The 22,860-nt window shown below is 39.7% G+C and overlaps 1 protein-coding gene across 1 annotated transcript in view; it reads right to left on the minus strand.

Moving 5' to 3' along the window:
• The window catches only part of dnah7 (dynein, axonemal, heavy chain 7), an 84,492-nt gene that overhangs the window by 28,242 nt on the left and 33,390 nt on the right, over positions 1 to 22,860 (minus strand). Inside the window, exons 30-47 of the mRNA XM_020611050.1 lie at positions 22,363 to 22,611; positions 21,121 to 21,270; positions 15,694 to 15,876; positions 14,545 to 14,721; positions 14,101 to 14,232; positions 11,688 to 11,909; positions 10,915 to 11,112; positions 6,975 to 7,130; positions 6,556 to 6,724; positions 5,267 to 5,393; positions 4,352 to 4,571; positions 3,536 to 4,162; positions 3,013 to 3,258; positions 2,587 to 2,816; positions 2,002 to 2,332; positions 1,563 to 1,909; positions 896 to 1,076; positions 415 to 600 (exon numbers count right to left, since the gene is read on the minus strand). Coding sequence (XP_020466706.1) covers positions 415 to 600; positions 896 to 1,076; positions 1,563 to 1,909; positions 2,002 to 2,332; positions 2,587 to 2,816; positions 3,013 to 3,258; positions 3,536 to 4,162; positions 4,352 to 4,571; positions 5,267 to 5,393; positions 6,556 to 6,724; positions 6,975 to 7,130; positions 10,915 to 11,112; positions 11,688 to 11,909; positions 14,101 to 14,232; positions 14,545 to 14,721; positions 15,694 to 15,876; positions 21,121 to 21,270; positions 22,363 to 22,611 — 4,131 coding nt within the window. The remainder of the gene's footprint in view (positions 1 to 414; positions 601 to 895; positions 1,077 to 1,562; positions 1,910 to 2,001; positions 2,333 to 2,586; positions 2,817 to 3,012; positions 3,259 to 3,535; positions 4,163 to 4,351; positions 4,572 to 5,266; positions 5,394 to 6,555; positions 6,725 to 6,974; positions 7,131 to 10,914; positions 11,113 to 11,687; positions 11,910 to 14,100; positions 14,233 to 14,544; positions 14,722 to 15,693; positions 15,877 to 21,120; positions 21,271 to 22,362; positions 22,612 to 22,860) is intronic.

Raw genomic sequence — 22,860 nt, forward strand, 5'->3', positions numbered from 1 at the left:
AATGAGCGACACACACAAGCACTTCTGTGATAAAGTTAAATAATTTACTCCCTTGTTTTCTGTATGTCAGCATCACAATGCCACTACATCTAACACCGTATAAAAGATGACCTTTAAACACTGGCTTAATCTTTTCTTGGAGTTTTGAGGCTGCGTACCTTCAGAGCATTTATTTTCCACCAAACTGCTCATAAGCATTTGCCTTTTTTTTTTTTGATTACAGTGTGCTTACAAGAAACAAATCATTAGCCTCACAATTTATGAAAATATTAATTCCAAATGTAGCAGCTAAGTTAAAGAAACTTTAATTAAAGCAGGTAATATTTATCAAACTGTGTGAACAAGGAGACTGATAATCATCTAATAATATGCTACAATTCAATTCCAAGTACTGTATGCACTCCCTTGACTTACCTGTCTGTAGCTGGAGGTGAAAGCTCCCAGGTAAGCCACTATGCCTGCTGAGATAAGAATGTCACCTGTCAGGTTTTTGTACAGCTGTCCCAGATTGAAGGCCATTTCACTCCAGCGTGTTTTCTCTCCACCCAGGCCTCCAGTCAGCTGCTTAGCTCGCGCCAGCTTTTTTTTGCATTGATCGGCCTAGGGGGCATCATCGGAGAAGAAAGGCAATAATTTGTTGAGCTGCTGTTTTCCAAGGTCACAGAATGGAAATGAAGGACATGTGAGCCACAGTAAGCCTGTGTAGTTCTATTGTCTTTGACTTGGACTAGCTATCTGAGCTCCTTTATCATTACATAGTCAGATAACCATGTACAGTATGCCTGCTGATCCATCTGAAAAGTAACTGTTCTGTTTTACCTTAAGTGGTGACAGCTAAACAAAATACAAAACTATCCTCAATCATGTGAACACAAAGACAGATAAAAGCACAAACCTCATTTTCCAGTCTAGCCTTCTCATTTTTATTGTCCTCCATTGTCTTTTGAAGCTTTGCTTTTTTTTCTTGAACTTCTTTGAGGGCTGCTTGTTGTTTATGGACGCTCTCCATGGCCACCATCAAGACCTTCTCAGCCTGTTCTAGTTTCTCTTTCTTCGGAGCTACCACTTTGTTCGCTCTGAAGCACAAATGAAGCATTTCATTCCAGAGTTAGACTTTGAATAATTTTTATTAATCAAATATCAGAGCAAACAATATGAAATTATTTTGTGATATTATGTGATGTTATTAGTATATTTATAGTGGCTGAACATGTATGGGTCGTATCACTATGTGGTGATTGGGGCACTGTTTTCGAACACTAACTGCAAATGGGAAAATTGAATTTTGGCTGCCAAACTGTGCAGCAAACTTTAGAATCTATAAGTAACGTTTTAGATATAAAATATTTCCTCTGAAAGGATTCTCATTCTGGATTTGGTCTGATACATTAATCACTTTGGCATTTGCATGGTACTGTAAACAGGCACCAGGAAAATGGTTATTCCATTCACATTACCAAGCTTCATATTAACCACTAGAACAGAAGAAATGCTTGCCAACCTTGCTGACCATGCATCAATTTTTATGACTAAGAACGCAGAAAGATAAGATCATTACTTACTTCTCGAACTTGTCGATGGCACAAACCCACTTACACATACCCTCAGCTGCGGTAGATGCAGTTCGAATCTTTTCTGGCACAAAGTCAGGGTTGGTAATGTACTTGTTGCGGATGATGGCAATGACATGTGGTGGAATGTTGTCCCTGTCATACTCATGGAGGCTATGGAGAAACCCCATGTCTCCCAGTAGCTTTTTGGCCGGGCCCCAATAATCCTCCACTTTTTTACCGGAGCCTGTGGGGTCCGGCACACGATCTGGTTTGATGCCTTTGAGAATACAGATTGCCTCCATCACCAGTTTGACAGCTGTGGGTGGGCTTTTCATGGACTTCAGTACTGTGATATCCTGTACATAGAAAGAACCACATCTATAGGTCTACCCTTTTCACATGTTAGGCATTATCTTGCCCAAGCAAAAACACAGAATGTTCCTTTTACCTGAGGGGTGAGAGTATTCAATGCAGCCAGAGCTGAGTCCAGAATAGGCCTTGCTTCAGCCAGGTCAGCATCACACTCATCCTTAATGGCCTTAGCAGCCGTGGCTTTTTGACTGGACTCAGCCTCTTTCATTTCCACCTCCTTTTCTTTTTTAGCCACCTCAACAGCTTGACGCTCCATCATCGCCACCGTCTCCTCTAAATTTTTGCTGGACTCAAGAAGCTGTGGCTGTAGAGTTTCCAGATCAACCTGTATAATGGCCATCTGCTTTTCTGCTGACTCTAGCTTCTCAAGACCCACCTCATAGCGATTTTTCAGCTTCACCACCTCACTGGGCCAAGGATAGAAAGAGAGAAAGAAAATAAATCCTAATCCTTCAAATGTAACCTGGAAGTTGGCTTTTGGTGCAGAGATGTCCTGATTAGCTCTTCTTTGTCCCTGTCTCCAATTCAAGTCCAGTCTAGCTATAGGAAACCTGATCTAGTCACATTTTCAAAGCTAAAGTAGCACCTGAAGTCAGAAAATATCAAATAACTGTTAAAAACATAATGCGCACATACAGAACAAGTTAAAGTTTTATCTCACACTCTTCTTCTCTCCAGTAGGGCCTTGAAGGTAGAAATAAGCTCAAGGTAAGAGGTTGGGGTGACATAGTTGTGGCGCTGCAGCTCAGCCAAAAAGCGAGTGGACAGCTCAATGGTTGAAGTGTGGAAGATCCTGCACATACTGATGCAGCCTTCTCGACTCTCATCTGTCATCTGAACGTCCTCCAGGAAGCGACAGGCCACTGCTTGCAAGGCATCCTCAGGCCAGGTCTGAAGTACAGAAATATACTGTACTGCCACAATATTATGGATACATACAGTATACCAGTCTGCTATGACTGACTGTTAATGTCATCAAATACTACTGAATGGAGCCCATAATTTACAACACACTGTCTCTTTTTAGTGATTCACCTACTTGAGACATCCTTTATATGGAGAATACATGCAGCATACATACACCCACCTGAAACAAATTAATAGTGCAGCAGTTAATGAGTGCAGGGAAACGTCTCAAGCGGCTCCTAAAAGCATCTCCGATTGGACTCATGGCCAACACCACATGCAGCTGTGTGCGACAGCGTTCTACAAACATGTTGAAAAGGGATAAGGGGCTGCCATCTGTTTGCTTGTCACGGTCACGCTGGCGGTCCAACACACGCATTTGCTCGCAGATCTCCTGCTTCTCATCAGCTGCAAACAGGTTAGGCACCTGGAAACCACCAAAAGATACTGGGTCTGTGTCTGGATGTTGACTTGTGTGAAACATGACACCTTTGAGACTTTCTCTCACTATAACCATGTATCTATCCACAACCACTTGCCACAATCCTTTTCTTAGATACTTTCTTCTTTCTTAGCCTTCATCCAAACCTTCCATCACTGAACAGTCTTTCTAGCAGTTTTTAACTCCTCCATCAATCCATTCATGCACATTAAATCACATTTTTATTCATCACACCTTTTCTGTCTCCTCCTAGCCACTTTACCTCACCGGTGTTGAGCAGGTTGCTGATGTCCTCCAGGAATGACTCCATTTTGATTTGAGTGTCAGTAAAGAGGAAAACGCCATGAGCTTCACCCTGTGTAGACTTCCTCAAGATTAGCTTCAGGTCATCATGCCATTCAGTGGTCCCATAATTCTTGGAGATTTCCACCTGGAAAAGGTCTACCTTTCCCATATAGGCAGCCAAACGGGTGAGAGACTGACGTCCACTCCCACCCACACCTACCAGCAGGGCATGTCCATTTGGCTGCTTGAGGATGCGGGAAATGCGGCACACATGCTCAATAGCAAAACGAAAAAGCACCAGATTCATGGGTGCTTTGCTGATAGTGTTGAACTCCTCCAGGTGGGACTCCACCACCTGTTGAAGCTTGTCGAGGTCATGCACCTCACAGTAGTTGCGGTCCTCATCTTTTGGATCGTGGAAGTCGCAAAACAAGAGGTTGCGCAGGTCATCTTCAGTGACCTCCCCATCTTGGTCCTGGTCCAGATGTTTGAAGAGCTGATGAAAGTTTTCCTTCATGTGAGTCTGAAATACCACCTGTAAATGGTTTACCAGCCAAGACCTATCTGTGTCATGGACCAGTCGATCATAGTATACCCTCAGGATCTGAGAATCAACAAGAAAAAGAATGGATAAATGTAGGAGACAAATAAAGAGGCAGACAGATGTAAAGCAACAGACAGGTGTTAGTTTGACTAACTTATTTCCATGTTATCACAGTACTTGTGTTTTATGCATTTTAGTTGCATAACATTCAGGTATTTTCTAGCATTTGTTAGTTGTGCACAACAATACCTCATGCACCCAAAGTCGTTTGATGACAGATGGTTCATCAGCAGTCTCTGGTCGTGACAGGCAGATGCCCTGGATCACCCGGGAAACGTCACGCAGATTGAACAAATAATGGGACTTTGCGGGGGTCGGCAGCAGGTTCTTGGTGGCCTCCTGGTACACTGACACGGTGCTGTTAACGATCTGGGAGGTCAGAGCTGCAAATGGCTTAGGGAAGGCAAACCTGTGGATGAGATAACTGACTCACTGTTCAGATCCTGTTCAGGTTGTTTCCACAGTTTAATTAGAAAAAATTAACCTGTAAATGTTTGATCATTCACACTTAGTCCATAAAATATACAGTATATGATTAAGGATAGTTTTATCATCAGTATTAACATGTTTTCAAAATGCCTGACAAAAATTGCCATTTTGTTAAAATGCAAGTGAGAAAAATCCAACAGATTTGATTACTTTAAAGATTTGCACTCCCTCAGGCAAACACTGCAGCAGTGCAGAAAAAGACAAGGTAAATAATTAAGATTAATCCTTTTATCTTTATGCACAATATTGCAGTTCAATCTGACCAATAATTATTGGCTAGTAATAATTAACAATTCATTGCTAAAGGTGATGAGATACTACCACTGTACCTGAAAATGTGGTGGGTCAAATAACGGGTAGGCCATGGAAAAGTAGCCCGCTCTCAAGTACACGGGCTATTTTTCCGTGTACCCTGTACTTTACAAACACTGAAATTGAAAATTGTAGCTCAGAAACACCAGGAAGCACTGGAAGCACCTTCTCCATTGCAGAGAAGCTCAATGGATTATACTGTATGTAAAGATGTTAATGAACATGAAGATTTGTTCCTAAACATAAGCAGTCTGCATCAGTGTGGATAATACACCATACCAGTTACATGCTCAGTTAAGTTACCGTATGGTAAAATGCCAGTCAGTGATCCTGGAGAAGATTGTATACATTGTCCCCTCATCAAAATCATTAATGGTAATCATGTTGAAGTGGCGCAGAAATCGAGGTGTGACAGGGTTCCGCCCTCCACCTAAACAAGAAGCAACATACAAACAAAAGTCCTGGACTTATAACATTTTTAATGCTTTAATTGAGTGTTGTCAGTACTCTACAGCTTTGTTGTGTTCCAAAAGAAACAAACATGAGAATACCTAAATTATTTGTGATTCTCTGGGAGAAGTGGTGCATTATCTGATAGAAATGCAAGGGTGCCAATATTTTTAGCCATGACTGTACTGTAATTCAGTAGCCAATATGTGTGCATAAGGAAATGTGTTTATTTTATGTCTCGATGGTGAACAGTAAAGCTCTTTACGTTCTATTTCTGTTCAATCACAGCTTTTGTCAGAGGTGACATACAAATGCTAGCACACTCTGTCTAGCTTTTTATCTATGTTCTACGTAATACTATTTAACAGTTAACCCCATTCAGCATTTGCCCACACTTTTCTGGCCTGTTGCATAACTGGTTGTTCTGATATTGGATAAAACAAGGAAACAACATCCCCCAGTGACATATAAACCAGGCACGGGGAAACCCAGTTACTGTTTCTGTGGAGTGCTTACTTAATACCAGCTCCACTATTCAGTGATGTGTGGGACAATGGACAATGGATAATGGGATATAGCACTGCCCTCGATTAGAGACACAAGTTTACATTGGCACACAGACTGATTATATTTGCTAAATAATATCATACACACAGAAAGACAAATCTAAAGTTGGTATACGCGGGTATATAATGAGCTCCTCCACTGATTTTCTTGGTGTGGCTTCAACAGAGCCAGAGCCTTGCTGGGTGGCAGCTTAGAACAGCTAAACAACTGTAAGACACAGGCACCAGCAGCAAATACTAGAGCTGTGTGGACACCTCAGAGTGGCACCCACCCTCCTTCTCTTGCACCTGTCGCTGCCAGCCACCTCAGTGGACAGGGGTTCTTTTATGGTTACACTGGTAGTTTTAGTGGAGGTGGAAGTGGTAAACCTTTGCTATTTGTGAGCACCTCAAGGCAATGAGGAGCTCCACAAAACAGCAAGCAGTAGTTTGTGACATAGACTTGAGCAGCAGTTAAGAGACAAAAAAGTTTACCTAACAACCTGTATTATGTCAGGCAATCTGGCTTTGAAACAGTATCACTGATGTAGCAATGTTGCTTCTAATAAATTTAGAAATGCTACAGCTACTACTTACCAGGTGGTCCCATAGCACATATCATCTGAATATCCACCAGGTTGATCATGGAGCAGTCCTTCATGTCATACCAGTTCCAGTGGTCCAGCCACTGTCGCAGCAGCTCCACAGGGGGCTGGGCACCGTAAGCCTCCCTGGCTGGCATGTTCACATCATCCACAAATACCACCTGATAAGATATACCATCAGAACACTTGAAGGAATGAACAGTAATGATACAACAAGTTATTTGATATATTCAAATCTACAATCTTTTCTGTTGGAGATGTATCATAAAATAAAATGGCACCTGTTGTTATATATATTAAAAAAAACTCTGCACAACTGCAATATTTTAGTGACTCACTTCATTCATATGAGTGCAAACTGAAATATACCAACATAAAACATGACATAAAAAGAAAACAAAGAGAATATACCATTTTCTTCCCAAGTGGAGGACCAAACACTCCTTTGCGCCGCTTATCTAGCTTGGACATGATCATGTTTTGGGTCTGGGCAGCTGTAGTCTGGGCTGAAAAGCTAATAAAGAGTGGGCTGTACACATCCTTCTGCAGCTTTTTCAATAGGAAGTCCTGGGCATGAGAGATTGGGAAAAATGAGCACTTTAACTACTGTATACTGTACATTACTATGAATATATACATTTGTATGTGTAACACAATAATACAAACACACGAGACAATGCAAAAATAAAAGAAATGCAGTGATATTTTAATAATGAGCACGGTATACCAAAAATGGTACAATTATACACTTAAAGTAAAATGTCTTTACTGCATTTTGTATGTTTTTGACAGGATATTCAGTACAGCCTAAGTGACTGAAGAAGTTCTGTCAGTAATTTTAATCAGCAAATAAACCAAGGAAATAACTTGGCTGATCGATTGTGCACTTGTACAGTTAAAGAAAATGCTTAATATGTTGAAAACATTTAGGTCTCTCTACTCTTGAATCAGCATGAAAAAAACCTTGTGCATGTAAAATGCATATAAAATGATGATTTTCAAGTCGATCCCAACAAATGGCTGTGATAAGCTTTATAATCTAATTAAATGTAGCATATGGATTTCATTAGATAAAATTTGGGTCTCAGTTCATCATTGAAAATGACTTTGTAATGAAGTAGGAAATTAGTTGCCCTTTGAGAACATGATCTAAAGTAATGTTCTGCAGGTCAAAGGGTAAAATCTTTGGATTTTAGATTCTGCATGAAGGTTTACAAAAGGGCATTTTACTAAAAGTTAAACAAGGCTTTTATGAAAGGGCATCTTGATAAAATGCCCTTTTGTACAACTGGCCTTCTGCTAGTCATTGGTGACCAGATATATTTTAAGAAGCTTTGATCCATTTTCAAGGTATTATGTACCATGTGTGCAGAAAAGATGCTGCATATTTAAACTGAACTTGTAAAGTGAATGATCACAGGATGCAGTCACAGTGCATCAACATCCTCCTCCTTTAAATTCTAAAGCAGTGGTACAGCTGGCCTTGAGCAGCTAATGGAGCTTTGTGTACAGATGTCAAATAGTACTAGTGTTGGCACCGTGACATATCATATTCTTATGCTCTGAGTGCTGGTGTTCCTTTATCAGTCTTGCCAGATTTGAGATTCAGCCACTGTCTGCTGATTGCAGCATGGGACTGAGCTTCTCCAGCTTGGAGACAGGCAGAGTCTCAGGTTTGAGCACACTAATGGATGAACTAATGAAGCAAAGAGAAGGAGGGGGGATTAGTCCTTGATATAAATAGCCGAAGGTCTGCTGAGAGATATTCAGTATTTCTCTAAGGTGGCCATTTCACACCAGGTGTCTGTAGCTGTGTAGCTTCTAAATGATTTGTGTGTTCAGAGCACTTACTCTAGTTTCTAGAGACTGGGGCAACACTGCTGAGAAATGAATGCTCACTCATCCTGCAACAGTGTTTTTTGGGAGCACAGGCAGTGTTTCCATGATAATAATTTATGCTACTAAAAATGCTTTATGTTCACTCCCCAGTTCCCCAGGAACACAGACAGAAATGGAGACAAAACAGAGATTAAAAAAAAGACCAAACACAGAAAATAATAAAAAACTTGTGGTCGACAGATTAATCGGGCTGATTTTTGGCATATTTAGATGATCAGCATCGGCCAATTACAGTGCAGTCACTGGCCGATGTCTGCATGTGTGCTACAACTGTGGGCAGTGCAAGTATCATAAATTTATGTTGTCTCAGGAAAATGCAACTGGTAAGTGCACTTAAACAGGGCTCCAGACTGTGAGTGATCAGTCACATTTTGCGACCAAATTGATTGAAGGAGTGAGGTCGGGGGCTGCTGGGGGTTTGGGAGTGTGTCCATGTTCCCTCTATGGAGGTGAACAAACACTTAATAATCATACTGATTAATATAGGCTAGTTACTTTTCAGTGACAGTTATAACCTAAGCGTTTTTTTTAGCGATTGTAAAACTAAGTTGTCAACAGTTCACTGGTCAGTGCTTCAGTCAGTAATGTAACCACAGCTTGACTGAAAGCAAGACGTTCTGTATCAGAGCAGCTGTTAGCCATCAGCTCCCAATGAGCTGCAAGGACTGCAGACAGACAAACGGTGTTCTCCAGGCTGACCAACAGTAGAAATGTGCTGGACAACAATAGTTTTCATGTAAGTCTTATGCATGTAATCATAAAAGGCACCAGTAAAATAAAAAAAATGGGTGATGTGTGGCTCACACCCATGCCTGTCGGGAAGACAGTTCATAGAATTGTATGAAAAATGCATCTAAAGATGTGCTCCACCTGAAGTGGCCTCAACTGCACCTGTGTCTGTGACTCGGCCTGATACTTTACTAGCTTCCCTAGCTTCCCAGGCACTCGTCACTGAGGCGCTTGATTAAATAACTGATTGGCTGGTTTGAATTTTTGCCATGGCCATGATTTTGGTGTGGCAGGGCGCCACAGAAAAATGTTACCAGTAGAAACACTGAAGTGTCACCGCCCCATACAGCTGCTTCATAGATCACCTGTTATCTTGTTTAGGGGTTGGAAATTTTTTACTTGAATCTCTTCTTATGGATCAGGCTCCTGGGGTTACTCTGAGAATATTCCCCCATTGTCTGTAGCAATATGGGGAAATTAAAATTAATAAGATCATACATATAAATGCTGCTGATTTCTTGCTGATGAGCCTACATGAAAACTGTTTTTGTCCAGTATATTTCTGCTGTCAGTCAGCCTGACCATGCTGACCTCCTGCTTACAGACAGCTGTTCTAATGAGAGATGCTGCACGGAGGTCGGAGTCAGTGTGGCGTGAACTGATCAAACAAGTTGTGCATACATGCTGCTCACGTCCAAGTGAAGTCCCAGTTTGTAGTTAGTAGTGGCTGAAACCCACCATCAAGTCCTTCTTTGTGTAATAGGCTACTAGTGACTTAAATAAGCTGGCACTTCATCAGGCAAGTGAGCGAGTTGAACTGTGCATGAAGTCCTGCACAGACATCGATAAAGAGCAGAAATTGTTCTTCAGAAGAAAATGGGCTACAAATAAATCACATACACAAACAGCAAAGCATGTGAGCAATTCATCAGTTTATACATCACCTGAAATGTAATAGCCACGTCTTCATCATCATCATCATCATTATCATGCTCACTGCAGGACTATAGAGCACTACAGTGTCTATATAAAAAGAGGTGGAAACTTGTTCCAGCAGTGACTTTCCCATTTACAGTGTTCCATAACATTCCTCTCTCTCTGAATTTCATTATAAATACAGGCTATGCACATTGGATAATAAGGTTATTTAAAAGGATGCATTTTGGTGAGAAGCAATGAATGTAAAAATTTATTTATTACAAGAAATTTTCGCATAGTACCTTTAATACTATTTCAATAATGATTGTGGATTCGGAAGTGGCATTAATCTTATTGATGACAGCTACACGTTGTCCAGTAATGGTAGTAATGATAATGGTAAATCTAGTCTGAAAATATTAATGTTAACTCCTTAACTGGACTGAACATGTATACCAGGCAAAAATCAAGAGATTTGTTGTTGTTGTGAAATCACATCACACTGGTGGAAAGCAGCTAATCAATTTACTTAAGTTCTGTACTTAGGTACAATTTTGAGGTATTTTCATTTTGTGCTACTTCATACTTTGACTTGAGGGATCAGAGTACACCTTCCACCACTGCAGATGAAAACATTTAGCTGACAAAACTAAGCTAAGAAAGCAAAGCCTCTTTTTCTATATTTTTGTTGCATGTGCTACCTACTACATCTGCATCATTTCTGTTATCTTCCTTTCTCTTAACACAGTATATACCTTAGTTCCAAACTTTACGTTAATGAGAAAATACATAACAGACAACTCACTGTAATGTAGACACTCTTGCCAGTACCAGTAGGACCAATGAAAATAGTGGGTTTCTGATGGGTGACAAGGAGCTCCATCAGTGCCATGTAGCGTACTGTGTTCTCAGTGGGCACGATGATCTCACTGAACTGCATGTCTTTGCTTATGGGGGGAGCAATCTTTAACTCATCTGTCCATAACTCCCACCTGCCTGGTCCCTGAAGAGAAAATTATAAGTTAAAAGTTCAGTTTTATCTTAAAAGACCATTGTGCTCCCACTCAACCAAAACACCATATATCTAGTCTGTGACTATATATAGACTAATGTCTATATTGTGAGACATAAACAACACATGAAAGGTCTATAATGTTATGTGACCCTTTCAGAACTGATTCATGTCAAGAGGCTACAACAACATCAATAGCTGCTGAATATAAACTAAATGGCTCAGAAGACAAATGTACCATTAATCAACCTTTAGCTTTTTATACTAAAGACAAATCTAAAGCAGTATTACTGTGTAGTCAGATTTCTTGGTTAAACCCATACTTACTCTGCTCCTCTAATTATACCGTAAGAGCACATGAAGCATATAAAAAAACAACTGCTAAACAGAGAGGTACTCTGACCGGATGTGTAGGATTATGAAAGTTTCCTTTTATGATTACTATACCCAGTTATCTTAGCAAAGAAGATTTAAAACTGATATGTCAGTCTGTCCAGTGCACAAGTGCTTGATAGAGAGGGGACTCTCCTCTCTCTTGTGTTTGTCAGCTGTACAATTATCATTACCTCTTTAATGAAGCGGTACTGGTAGACTGTTCCCTTAGTGGGCAGGGGAACTGTCAGCTGTTTAGGTGGAGCCTCGACAGTGGCCAGAATGCCATGGCAGGCTTTGGTCTTCTCACTTAAAGGCCTGGTCAGTATTTCCCTTACCACAGCATCAAATTTAACCCGTCCTGAATCATCACAACTGGCACCCACTGACCACACCAGGCAGAACACAAAAATGCCCTGTGTAAAAGGGAAGAACCAAAAACCTGTCAAATTATATTCCTTTTTGTATATAATGTGTGTCAGTGGGTTCAGGAAAGCACAGGTGGAAATATCCTTCATCTCAGACAGTGTATACATGATTTTAGATAGCCTAAGTGTTACAATACACTTTTGGGTTGTTACATCATACATATGAGGCTTTAGCAAAGACTAAAATAAAAGCACCTCCCTAAAAAAAAATCTATCTGACCATTATAATTAAGTCCAGTACTTAAGAATACTATGTATTTTTGCTCTCAGTTAATTGCTGAAATTGGACTGAGGCACATTTCCTATAGAGTAAACATGCTGGACGGCTATTGTTGTTAGGCTTCACCCAGGTTTCTAAAGCTGAAACTAATTACTGAGTGAGGATGGATGGTTTTGCATATGGTATAATATGCAAAGTTGTTGTTTTAATATATATTATCATAAAATATCAATTATTTCCAGGCTCAAATTTGGTATTTTATTGTTGAATATTTCAACATATTTTACCTACCTGAGGGTAAAAACCCATAAAATGAGCAAATCTGTGTTCAAGATGTACAGTACAGTGAAAGATGCAAGTATTAACAACTACCAGAATTGGCAGACAGATACTACCACACTGTGGCAAAAGTCAAACATAAAAAAATTGTTGTAAACAGACAAAGTTTACAGTCAAAAATATCATGCTGTAAACAAGGATTGCAGTTACTAAACCAATTGAAATGTACAAGAACCATGTAAATGCCTCAAGAATTGTGCAGATTATTTTATGAAACAAATGTCAGAATCCACACAGGAGAGCTGTCTTTGTTGGGAAAAACAGCAGGAAAAGTGTAGAAACTGGAACTGATGCTTTGCAGCCTCACAATAGCTCCTGCTGTTAAAAGGCTGATTAATTCAACACTTTGATAATGACTGGCTGAGAAACATGGGAGGGAAGGCTCAGAGGCATTCATCAGTGCAGTGGGCCACGGGGAGATAATAGCACTGCTTTCAAAAGACATGATTCAGAGGCAAAAAAAATCAATTGCAACTCATGCAGGGGGCTGTGGAAAGGGCTCATCTGCTAAAACTTTTCCTCTTTTCCTGGGCCTGTGTGGAGACCCAATTAGGACAGTATATTTAAAAGAGAAAAGGCAGGTGCTTTGGTGTATACATTAGTATACTGTGTTATCTGGTAAAACAAACATTTTTCAAAGCCAAAGCTAATGCTTCATTTTTTTCAGCCCAAACTAAATACAACTCAGACACAGATAATAAAAAGAAATGTATTGAGTTTTCCCTTTAAAATATTAGTACTTCAGACTTTAACGTAAGCACCTTAACTTGTTTGATGACACTGGTCTGTTAGCATGTTGTCCTGAAAGTTTCAGGCATGGTGGATTTTCCCTGTAGTTTGGCAGCGCACCACTTTTTCTGCTGTTCATCCCAATAAATCAGTAATGTTATCCATTAAGCACAGTTTCTTCCATTATGCAAGCCCTATAGTTTGATGCTATTTCTTTATACTTCCACAGACAAAACAACAAGCTGACAGCATCCATGCAAAGCAAAGCATAACTTGACAGTGCCAGCTGAATTTTTTTTAACCAGCATATTTTCAATTAATATTCTAAGCATATAATAAGATTGTTTATATTGATTTACAGTGATATGAAAATGGTTGGCTAGTTTGTTTGGTTGGTTTCACTGCAGTGCTATTTGGAGTACAAAGACAGACTACAGTAGTTGCTTCCTCTCTTGCAAGGACAGGTTATTATAGTCTTCGAGGGCAACTTTTTAACATAAGATGTGATGAAATGTGAAGGGTTACAAGACTTTGTCTTGGAAGTCTTGGATGGAAGTTTAGTATTTCTAAGTTCTTGCAGTTCTTTTTTGTTTGTTGGTACTGTATCATATCTAGTAATTTGGCTATAAGGTCCATTATGCAAACAGATATTTTAACACAGATCTTATGAAACAGAAGAGTATTGCTCTGGGTACTTGTCAGAGTGGGAAGTAGATACTGTATATGAGGGACTGCTTTCAATGACACAGGGCTAAAATGCTCTTGTAGAATTGTGGACCTACATTCGCTCAATAATGATGTCAATAATTACTTGGATAAATAGTAGTAGTAGTAGTAGTAGTAGTAGTAGTAGTAGTAGTAGTAATAATAGTAATAAGTGTGGACACAAACCTCCAACCAAGAGCAAATATCTTTCTCATTCATGCTTTTCATCTTTGCTTCATCATAAAACTCATCCATCATGCAGTCCATCAGATTCATCAGGGACTTGACTAGATTGGTGTCAGAGGTCGGGGACAGCTCCTATAATCAAGTAGAAACATCAGAACATGAAAAGAACTGATTTCTAATTAAACTTTAGGACTGATGGTGACAAAGTTGGTTTAGTTGACCAAACATGGCAATGGTGAAACACTGCTGTATGAAAATGGAAAGCTCTAAAACTTTACCTTGAAAACATGGAGCAAGAAACACATCTGTGTAATATTTAAGCTTTTTGTATGAGAAACTGTAGCAAACTCCTCACATGCAGAATTTAATTCTCCCATTAAAGAACATATTTATTTGCAAACCAGTTGCAGCTAAAAAATGAATTTCCTTAAGATGGTTCAGTACCTTAGCAGCCTTTCGAAGGAGCTGTAGGCAGGCTGGCAGTATGCGGTCGAAAAGGGCAGAGAGGAGGTCTTTGTGCGTGGCACTGACTGTGGCTGGCAGAGTATTGAGCCAGGAGAGCATAAGAGGCCGCCAGCCCAGCAAATGAGGCTCCATGTAGATCATACCACAGCGAGACACCTGCCACAAGTATATATCACATCTGTAAACACAACTGAAACCGTGGTACTTAACTAAAAATGTACAATCAATTTATAAGAATATCTTTCTTGATGCATTATAGCGGTATATCTTAATAAGTAGGTGAAACTATTTGACAAAAACCTGATTTAAAATAGGCCTTTTCTCAGAAAATGATTTAACTGTGAACCTGTGACCTAGGTACAGTATGTACATGCAGTGTAGTGTAGATAAGCATTCTGGTGGCACTGTGGTCCTAATTCAAATGAACAATATACCATTTATGAGTAGATTCCCACTAGTCACAACATATCCTGTAGCTCTGTGCTGTAAATACTATGTGCGTAAAAGATCCCATAGCGCCCAGTCCCACACAAGGAATAGCTTCACAAAGGAGTAAAGCTAAAGGTAGAAAACAGCAGAGATGATTTTTAACTGTGTAATTTGTTTTAGGATAGAGGCAATCTATAAGCCCATTTTGGGCTTCTGACTTCTAAGAAATTCATCTTTAACAATATCCAGAAATTGGAAAGCATCACTGCTACAACACAACTATAGCCATGGCCAAAAATAGTGGCACCCCTGCATTTCTGTCAGATAACGCAGCACTGAGGAAATTGTTGCAATCACAAATTCTGTAGTATTCTCATGTTTATTTCTTTTGTTTGCATTGAAACAACAAAAAAATTCAGAGGAAAAAAAGCTAAATCTGATACATTCCACACAGAACTCCAAAAATAGACTGGATAGAATTACTGAAACCTTTTCATAATCATCAGAAATAGTTGTATTAATTATAACCTTGGCTGATTTCCAAACAAATTCAAGCTGACCTGCAGGCACAGGGCATGACAGTGCCTGGGAGAGTGGTGTGTTATCTGACAGAAATGCAGGGGTGCCAATATTTTGGCCATGACTGTAAGCAGGATGCACTGTGATGAAACCCTGAATCAAAGTAAAGGCGGTTCTCACTGTGGCTGGCGATGCAGCCTCGAGGTCCATAGGCTCAAAGATGAGGCTCATTTGCGGTGACATCTGGATGATCTCACCACTCATCAGACACAGCTTCTTGTTGTCATCGAGTACTGTGTTCATATTTTCAATCCACACAGCATCCACGGGGCCATCAAAGATGAGCCATTTTCTTTCGGGGCTCTGAAACACACAAGAAATAGGACTGCTCATGTCCTGAGGGGACATTTTCATCACAATCTGTAGCACAATTACGTGTGTGTAATTGTCTTTCAGTACCACCAGAATGACATGAACGCAGCATAAGTCATAATATAGATCACAAGCAATCACCAGTAATGATGATTCTAATTTTTATTTAACCAAACCTAAGTACATATTCATATCAGGCAAATACAGGCTATAATAGAGCCACGTAAAATGATCTAAACCTTCATTACAAAGATTACAATGATTATAATATTCAGAATACTTGTACTTATACTTTAGAGAGGTGTTGATAAACCATCATGATTATTTTGGAGGATGCAAATTGTGGCACTGCTAAACTGTCATGTGCATTGACTGGTGTTTCTACTATTTTGTCCACCCCATTTATATCAGTGAGGCTAAGCTAAATAATAAAAGCATTACTCTGAATAATACAGCGCACAAACTCCACTCCAGCCTCCAAAATGATCAAGTGAACATTGTCATCTTCACAAAAAGAGGATTTTTTTTCAAGACTGTTGTATAAGACTGTATTCATTTTAGCTTGGAGTACCTAATAAACTGCCAACTGAGTGCAGACAGACAGGCACTTACACCTTTAAACCCTGGGGAGGTGTTCCACTTCAAGAAAAAGCCAAGCTACATCTACCAGCAGGTTGACCCCTGCAGTGTTAAGATACACTGCTAACAGAAATCCCTGCATACTTTCAAGGTCACAAAGAACTTCTGTGCATCATAATCTAAGTGGAGAATGTTTACTAAGGGAATGAAATTAACACCTACACTGTCATAATAAAGGTTGACAACACACGTCAATTCCCCAGTTAAATGGGCTGGCAAGAGCTGTGCTTTAAATTGATTTGTTGTAATATAAACAAATGGAGACGCCTGGGTTGGGGCCATCTGGTGCTTGAAAGGGAACTGAGTATGCTGTAATGCAATGATCTGACAGAAAGCATTGGCACAAAAAAAAATTATATTGTCTATGCAGAGTTTAATACACTACGCTGCAGCGAACTCCAGATTAACACAAAAAATTTGTTCTGTAAAATATGGCGCAGAAAAAAAGAAAGCAAAACAAAGAGACTTTTGCCCAGAGAGGAAAAGTGTCTTTCTTGAAACTGAATTAAGACAGGCCTTGTTCTCATTTTGTATTTTCATTGCATCAGTATGTACTGCCGTGGCTGTCATAACCACTCCTCACACTCCTTATTCATTGCCATAAAAAAAAAAAACAATTTGTAAAATGACAACTTTACACAAAGACAGTTTTTAAAGTGACAAGTTCATTTGGAAACAATTGGAGAATAGGGCGAACAAATGATTTTCCATTATGACATGCCTCCACTGCAATACGTAAATTGTCTGCCGATGTGTGTCTAGTTTGTGGCTGTGTGTGCACAAATGAGTTATTAAATATCTAAATTTAACAAGACAGCTAAATTTTTTCTTTTGTTTACTCTGTCACAGCAGATTTTCTTTTTACCAGCATGTAATTAATGTCACACCTATTTTACAATGATCCATCCGACACATGTGAATTAAGACGGAATAGACAATAATACATCTCAGTCTTACCTTCTTTCTCCTTGACTACGTATACATGCTACACCTTTGGCTGCATCCTTATATACCACAAGTGCAACATGCTATGAGATTTTAACCCACAGAAAGAAGTGCGCAGCCTGTTTCTCTTCTAAGGGGTCCAGTTCTGAATTACATTATTATGAAGAGAGCATATAAAAAAACTTCAGTAGAGTAAGGATGTTTTCACACTCACTTCCTTTTAAATGAACCAAACACAGTACTCTTAAAGTGGACCAAAAAAGGGGGACCCAGTTCTTACTGTGTTCACACTGTGAGTACATTTGAAAGAGGCCTCAGTCCTCTTTCTGTTCAAACTATAGTGACTCTGGAGTTCTCAGACCTTTGCTGCTTTTACATATGGCTAATGTCAAAGGATTCTTTACTTTATCTCTTTTTACTGCGTGTGGTAAAGTACCTTTGATGTAGTTTTTTCACTTTGATGCAGCAGTGCAGTTGGGTCCTAATGATGCCCTTCACTCTCATATGAGCTGAAAACTGAAGGAAGCCGTTCAACAGTACTACTACCGATACTGCTTATTAATCTGGTACTTTACTCCTATTAGCTGTTTTTGGTATTTTTTAAGTTAAAAAAATTAAGAAGAGCATTAACATTGCTTTACTTTTTATTTTCTCATAATCACTGTTAACATTCTTGAGTAGCAAATTGCAACAGCATTGTTTTGAACAAACCACTAGACTATAATGTGATTACTGGAAAAAAAACTGAACACAAGACATTTTCTGACAGTACTTTTACTGTGAGGTACCTCCAGCCCCCAAATCATTCACTGTATCTGCCCCTACTCTGAGCGCTTTCAAGTGAAACTGAACTTCTGAACGACAGTTCACATGATGCTTTGACTACTGCAAATTGAATTTGTGAATGAACCTACAACAATCCACTGGCTAATGTTTATTTTATTCATTAATCCATATTCGTATCATTTAGTTTACTGCGTGCGCAGGCTTAAGGCTGCCTAATAAATAACGTACATGGGCAAGGAGAGAAACTATGAGCTAGTCAGTGGAAAACTGCATTTCTCCATGATGGACTTTCACTCTTTCAACAGATTGCTGGCGTTTCCACCCTTACATGCAAAAGGCTAGAAGCAAACCTGGAGCATTTTGTGTTCACAGTGCACACATCAAGTGAACTGCATCCCGGACTTGAAATGAACCGAACTGAGACCACCTCCCGAGGGGGTCTCAGTTCAGTTCATTTCAGAGGGGTCGGAGTTCATTTGGAGTGTTCACATTTACGCAAAAAAATGCTGACTAATTGCTCAGAGTTTGTTTTGAGGGCTGAAAGGGACCAAGTGTGAAAACATCCTAATTCAATATGTCTACAGTGTACTACCTAACAAGTAAGCAGCCTGAATAACTATTTTAAGCAGATATTCAGAGGCGAGGTCACTGTAACTAGAGTATGTATCTGCACAGCACACTGTAACAGATATAATAATACTGCTTGTCACTGTAACTGGTGACACCAAGTTGCTTCAAATGCCAGTTTCCATAGAAACAGCATAGTTTAAACATCTTTGAGCCATGCAGATATTATGTGTCAGTTAAAATGCAAGTTTTTGAATTCTACTGCAATAAACCCAGTGAAATGTTTACATATGTTTTATACTGGGTCAGTAGCAAATGAGTCTCTGATTAGCTGGCAGGAGGTTAAAATAATATAACAGACATAATATAAGATAACGTTCCTAAATGACAGGTATTAAACTACAGCCCTACTTGTGCTTTATGCTTGATTCCCAGTTAAATTATTGCAACCAGGGAACCTTAGATAGCCCAGTGGTCTCAGCTTAAGACCATTTTGAGGTAGGACATGGGATCTTTTAGCTTACCTTGCCTGTTTCTGGATTCATGAAGGAGGAATTACTTTCCTTCCTTCGAAGGGGATTGAACAATTTACAACTTGCCTCAGGAACAAGATTTTAGGTAAAAGTCAACATTTAAGATATTATTTGTGCATTTGTGTAATTATACTGGATTACAAGTACTCAGTGCATCCAAAACAGATGTCTGTGCAGATTCTCAGTCACCCAGGTCATAATAAGCTGAAAAAAACTTAGAAAAAATCAACTGGACTAGATTTCTAGGTCACAGACGTTTCACCTCTCATCCAAGAGGCTTCATCAGTTCTGACTGATGGTGTTGAGCCAGAGATATTTATCCCCCTCAGTGGTGTTTCAGTCCTTTGATGGCCAACAATGTCCCTTAATCTGAAAAAACCTTAGAAAAAAATCAACTGGACTTAGATTTCTAGGTCGAAGACGTTTCACCTCTCATCCAAGAGGCTTCATCAGTTTTTTCAGTTTACTATGACCTGGATGACTGAGAATCTGCACAGAAATGTCCCTTAATGACTGAGTCGTTGCAGCCCAGTATCAGTGAATGTCGTTACCTGTCTTTGAAACCTCCCCTGTCAACCGACGCCTATTGTCCTGGTAGGCATGTATGGACAGAGATCTCAAAACAGGATTGTAGATGGAAGACAAGTTGTGTCTTAGTCCACCGCCCCTATTTAGTGAGGGCTGTTCTATTTTTACAAAAATAGCTTCCTTAACCCCTCTCTCAAACCAGCAATGTTCTCTGGAAAGGATCTGGACTTCACTGTCCTCAAAAGAATGTCCTTTGTCCTTCAGGTGGAGGTGGACTGCTGACTCTGGTCCACTGGAGTTGGCCCTCCTGTGTTGGGCCATGCGTTTGTGAAGCGGCTGCTTAGTTTCACCAATGTACAAGTCGTTACACTCCTGACTACACTTAATTGCATACACCACATCACTCTGTTTATGAATCAAATGTTTATGTAGCAAATAAACAAAAAAACAACTGCACACAGCAGAGACTGTTAAACATAGGTTTAATTCTGTACACTTAGGCATTTGAATATTATTTAAAACTATTTTCTTGAATAAACTGGGGACTTGGGCAGTGTGTACCCTTCCTGTAAGCTATGATCAGCTCCAGCCCTCCTGTGATCCTTCAGAGGAAAAGCGGTATAGTTAATAGATGGATGGAATTTTGTGTTGAGCTTGGGCAATACCACAGATTTTATTTTCAGATGATCAACACAGGTCCAATATACTTCTACCTTCAGGCTTCTGTCCCCTCCCAAGTGGACTGCACAATCCAAAAAGGCCAGACAGTCATTTCTGGCATCCTCCCGAGTGAACTTGATGTTGTCATCCACAGAATTGATATGCTTGGTGAAAGCCTCTACCTCCTGGGAGAAGTTAAAAAGGATCTTTTGTAACCACAATATCCCAGTTAAGTTTAAGGGACATTGTTGGCCCTCAAAAGACTGAAACACCACCGAGGGGGATAAATATCTCCGGCTCAACACCAGTCAGTCAGAACTGATGAAGCCTCTTGGATGAGAGGTGAAATGTCTTTGACCTAGAAATCTAGTCCAGTTGATTTTTTCTAAGTTTTTTTCATCCAAAACAGATGTGTGATTGAACATGCACAGCTCCCAGGTGAGACCATATTAATCTTTATGAAGGTCTCAAGGAGACAAAATACTATGTGTTTGTTTGCTTATTTAATTGGCTGCACTTAAACCAAAATCTGTAATCTTGAGGAATTAGCCAAAATACTGACAGGATGCCATCTTACCTTGGAAGCAGCAAATGTTCTGTAGCTGACGGCGAGGATGCCATCGGACCACTCGTGAGAGACGGGGTCAAACTGACCATACAGTTGGCCCATGGTGATGGATTTCGGGTTGATAACTGTAATTTGGACCTGTTTCTCATCCATCAAACCCTGGTGTAATAAACACATGTATACAAACACAAAAAGATAATACACAGGCATATCACAGAACTAATGAAAATGGAAGCCGACAAATACAAATTAAATACATACACACTTATAAAAATACAGTACATATACAAGAGAATTATTTACTTCACTTGTTAAAGTTTTCTCTTAAAAAGACAGCAAAATCAACAACTTAAACGTGATTAACTGAGCATGATGAGCCACTCACTTGGGCAACTTGTCAATGCCTAGACTCATAAACTGCTGATAAGATTACAGTTTGTATGAGATGACTTCTGCTAACTGAGAAAGAGAAGCAAAAAGCTGCAACAAACAGCTTTCCAGACAAGGTGTCACTTTGAGTTAAAAACAATGAGTGCGAGCTGCTGAGAAAATAAATAAATAAAAACAGCAAGGGAGAGAGGGTTGGACATGATCAGTGGATGTGCAGCTACAAGGATGACGATGATAAATGTGGCATTCCCAGGCATTTCATCAGCAGGCCTTCATCTGTCTCCTTGGTGGGATGCCTCTCAGTCCTCTCAGCCATGTAAATACAAGAAGCCCGTTCTGCTCTTCTCTGTGAGATCGATAACTACTAAACAAAGACTACAGCTGTGACAAATTGGATGGATGTGTTTACTTGGGACAAACATGTAGCTGAGATAAGCCTTGGATATTGAGTGTAAAGCATATTTTACTTGACATGAAGGTTTAGGACTTTTTTAACAGATTGAGTGAGTTCATGTCCCAAGGACTCAGAAAATCCCATCAAAATTAATAATGAAATACAGTTAAAATACATGGTCAACCATCTGAACATAACGCTTTTTTTTCAAAATTTCTGACTAATCAACCAGGCTGATACCTGATATGAATACAGTAAATAAGTAGGTCCTTAAGAATGCAACCAAAAATATAAAATGGGTTAAAGTAGCTCTTAATCAAGACTTGATGACACATAAGAAATTAAGAAATATAGCTGGCCTAACATGACACTTTTGTTGCCGTTACTTTAAATCACAAGCCCTTTGTAATTTCTCCATCCATCAAGGTTAGCATATCCATCATTTAACATTTAACAGGACATCATACCTTTTCACAGACATCACGAAGGGCTGCTGCCAGTACACGGTAGGCACTGGTCTTCCCTCCAAAGGGCTCACCCACTATCATGAAACCATGTCTCACTAGCATCATCTCAAAGACCTGCAGGATTTTCTCAGCAAAGAAATCAGTGACTTGTAGGTTCATGCTTTGGCAGTTTTCCTTGATGGCCTCAAGCAGGATGTGGTAGTCACGTTTCGGGAGCTGGACCCCCGGGAAGAGGTCAGAGGTGATACCCTGAGATAGAAAGGTAAAGTCGCTGAAGAAGAGTAAGAAGGGAAGCTTGTGGCAGAACACATACATATTAAACACAACTTATATTCAAAAATTAATTCACCTTGACACTTTTGGGGTAAGGACAGTTAGATAAATGATGGGCACGCACATATTGAAAAAGTCAGTGTAAACCATTCACTGATTCATACACACAAACACAATCCAGTGACCTGCTTTGATACAAACTGACTTAAATTATCCATGTTTATC

This window comes from Monopterus albus, unplaced genomic scaffold, assembly GCF_001952655.1.
Source record: "Monopterus albus unplaced genomic scaffold, M_albus_1.0 scaffold109.1, whole genome shotgun sequence".
Lineage (NCBI taxonomy): Eukaryota > Metazoa > Chordata > Actinopteri > Synbranchiformes > Synbranchidae > Monopterus > Monopterus albus.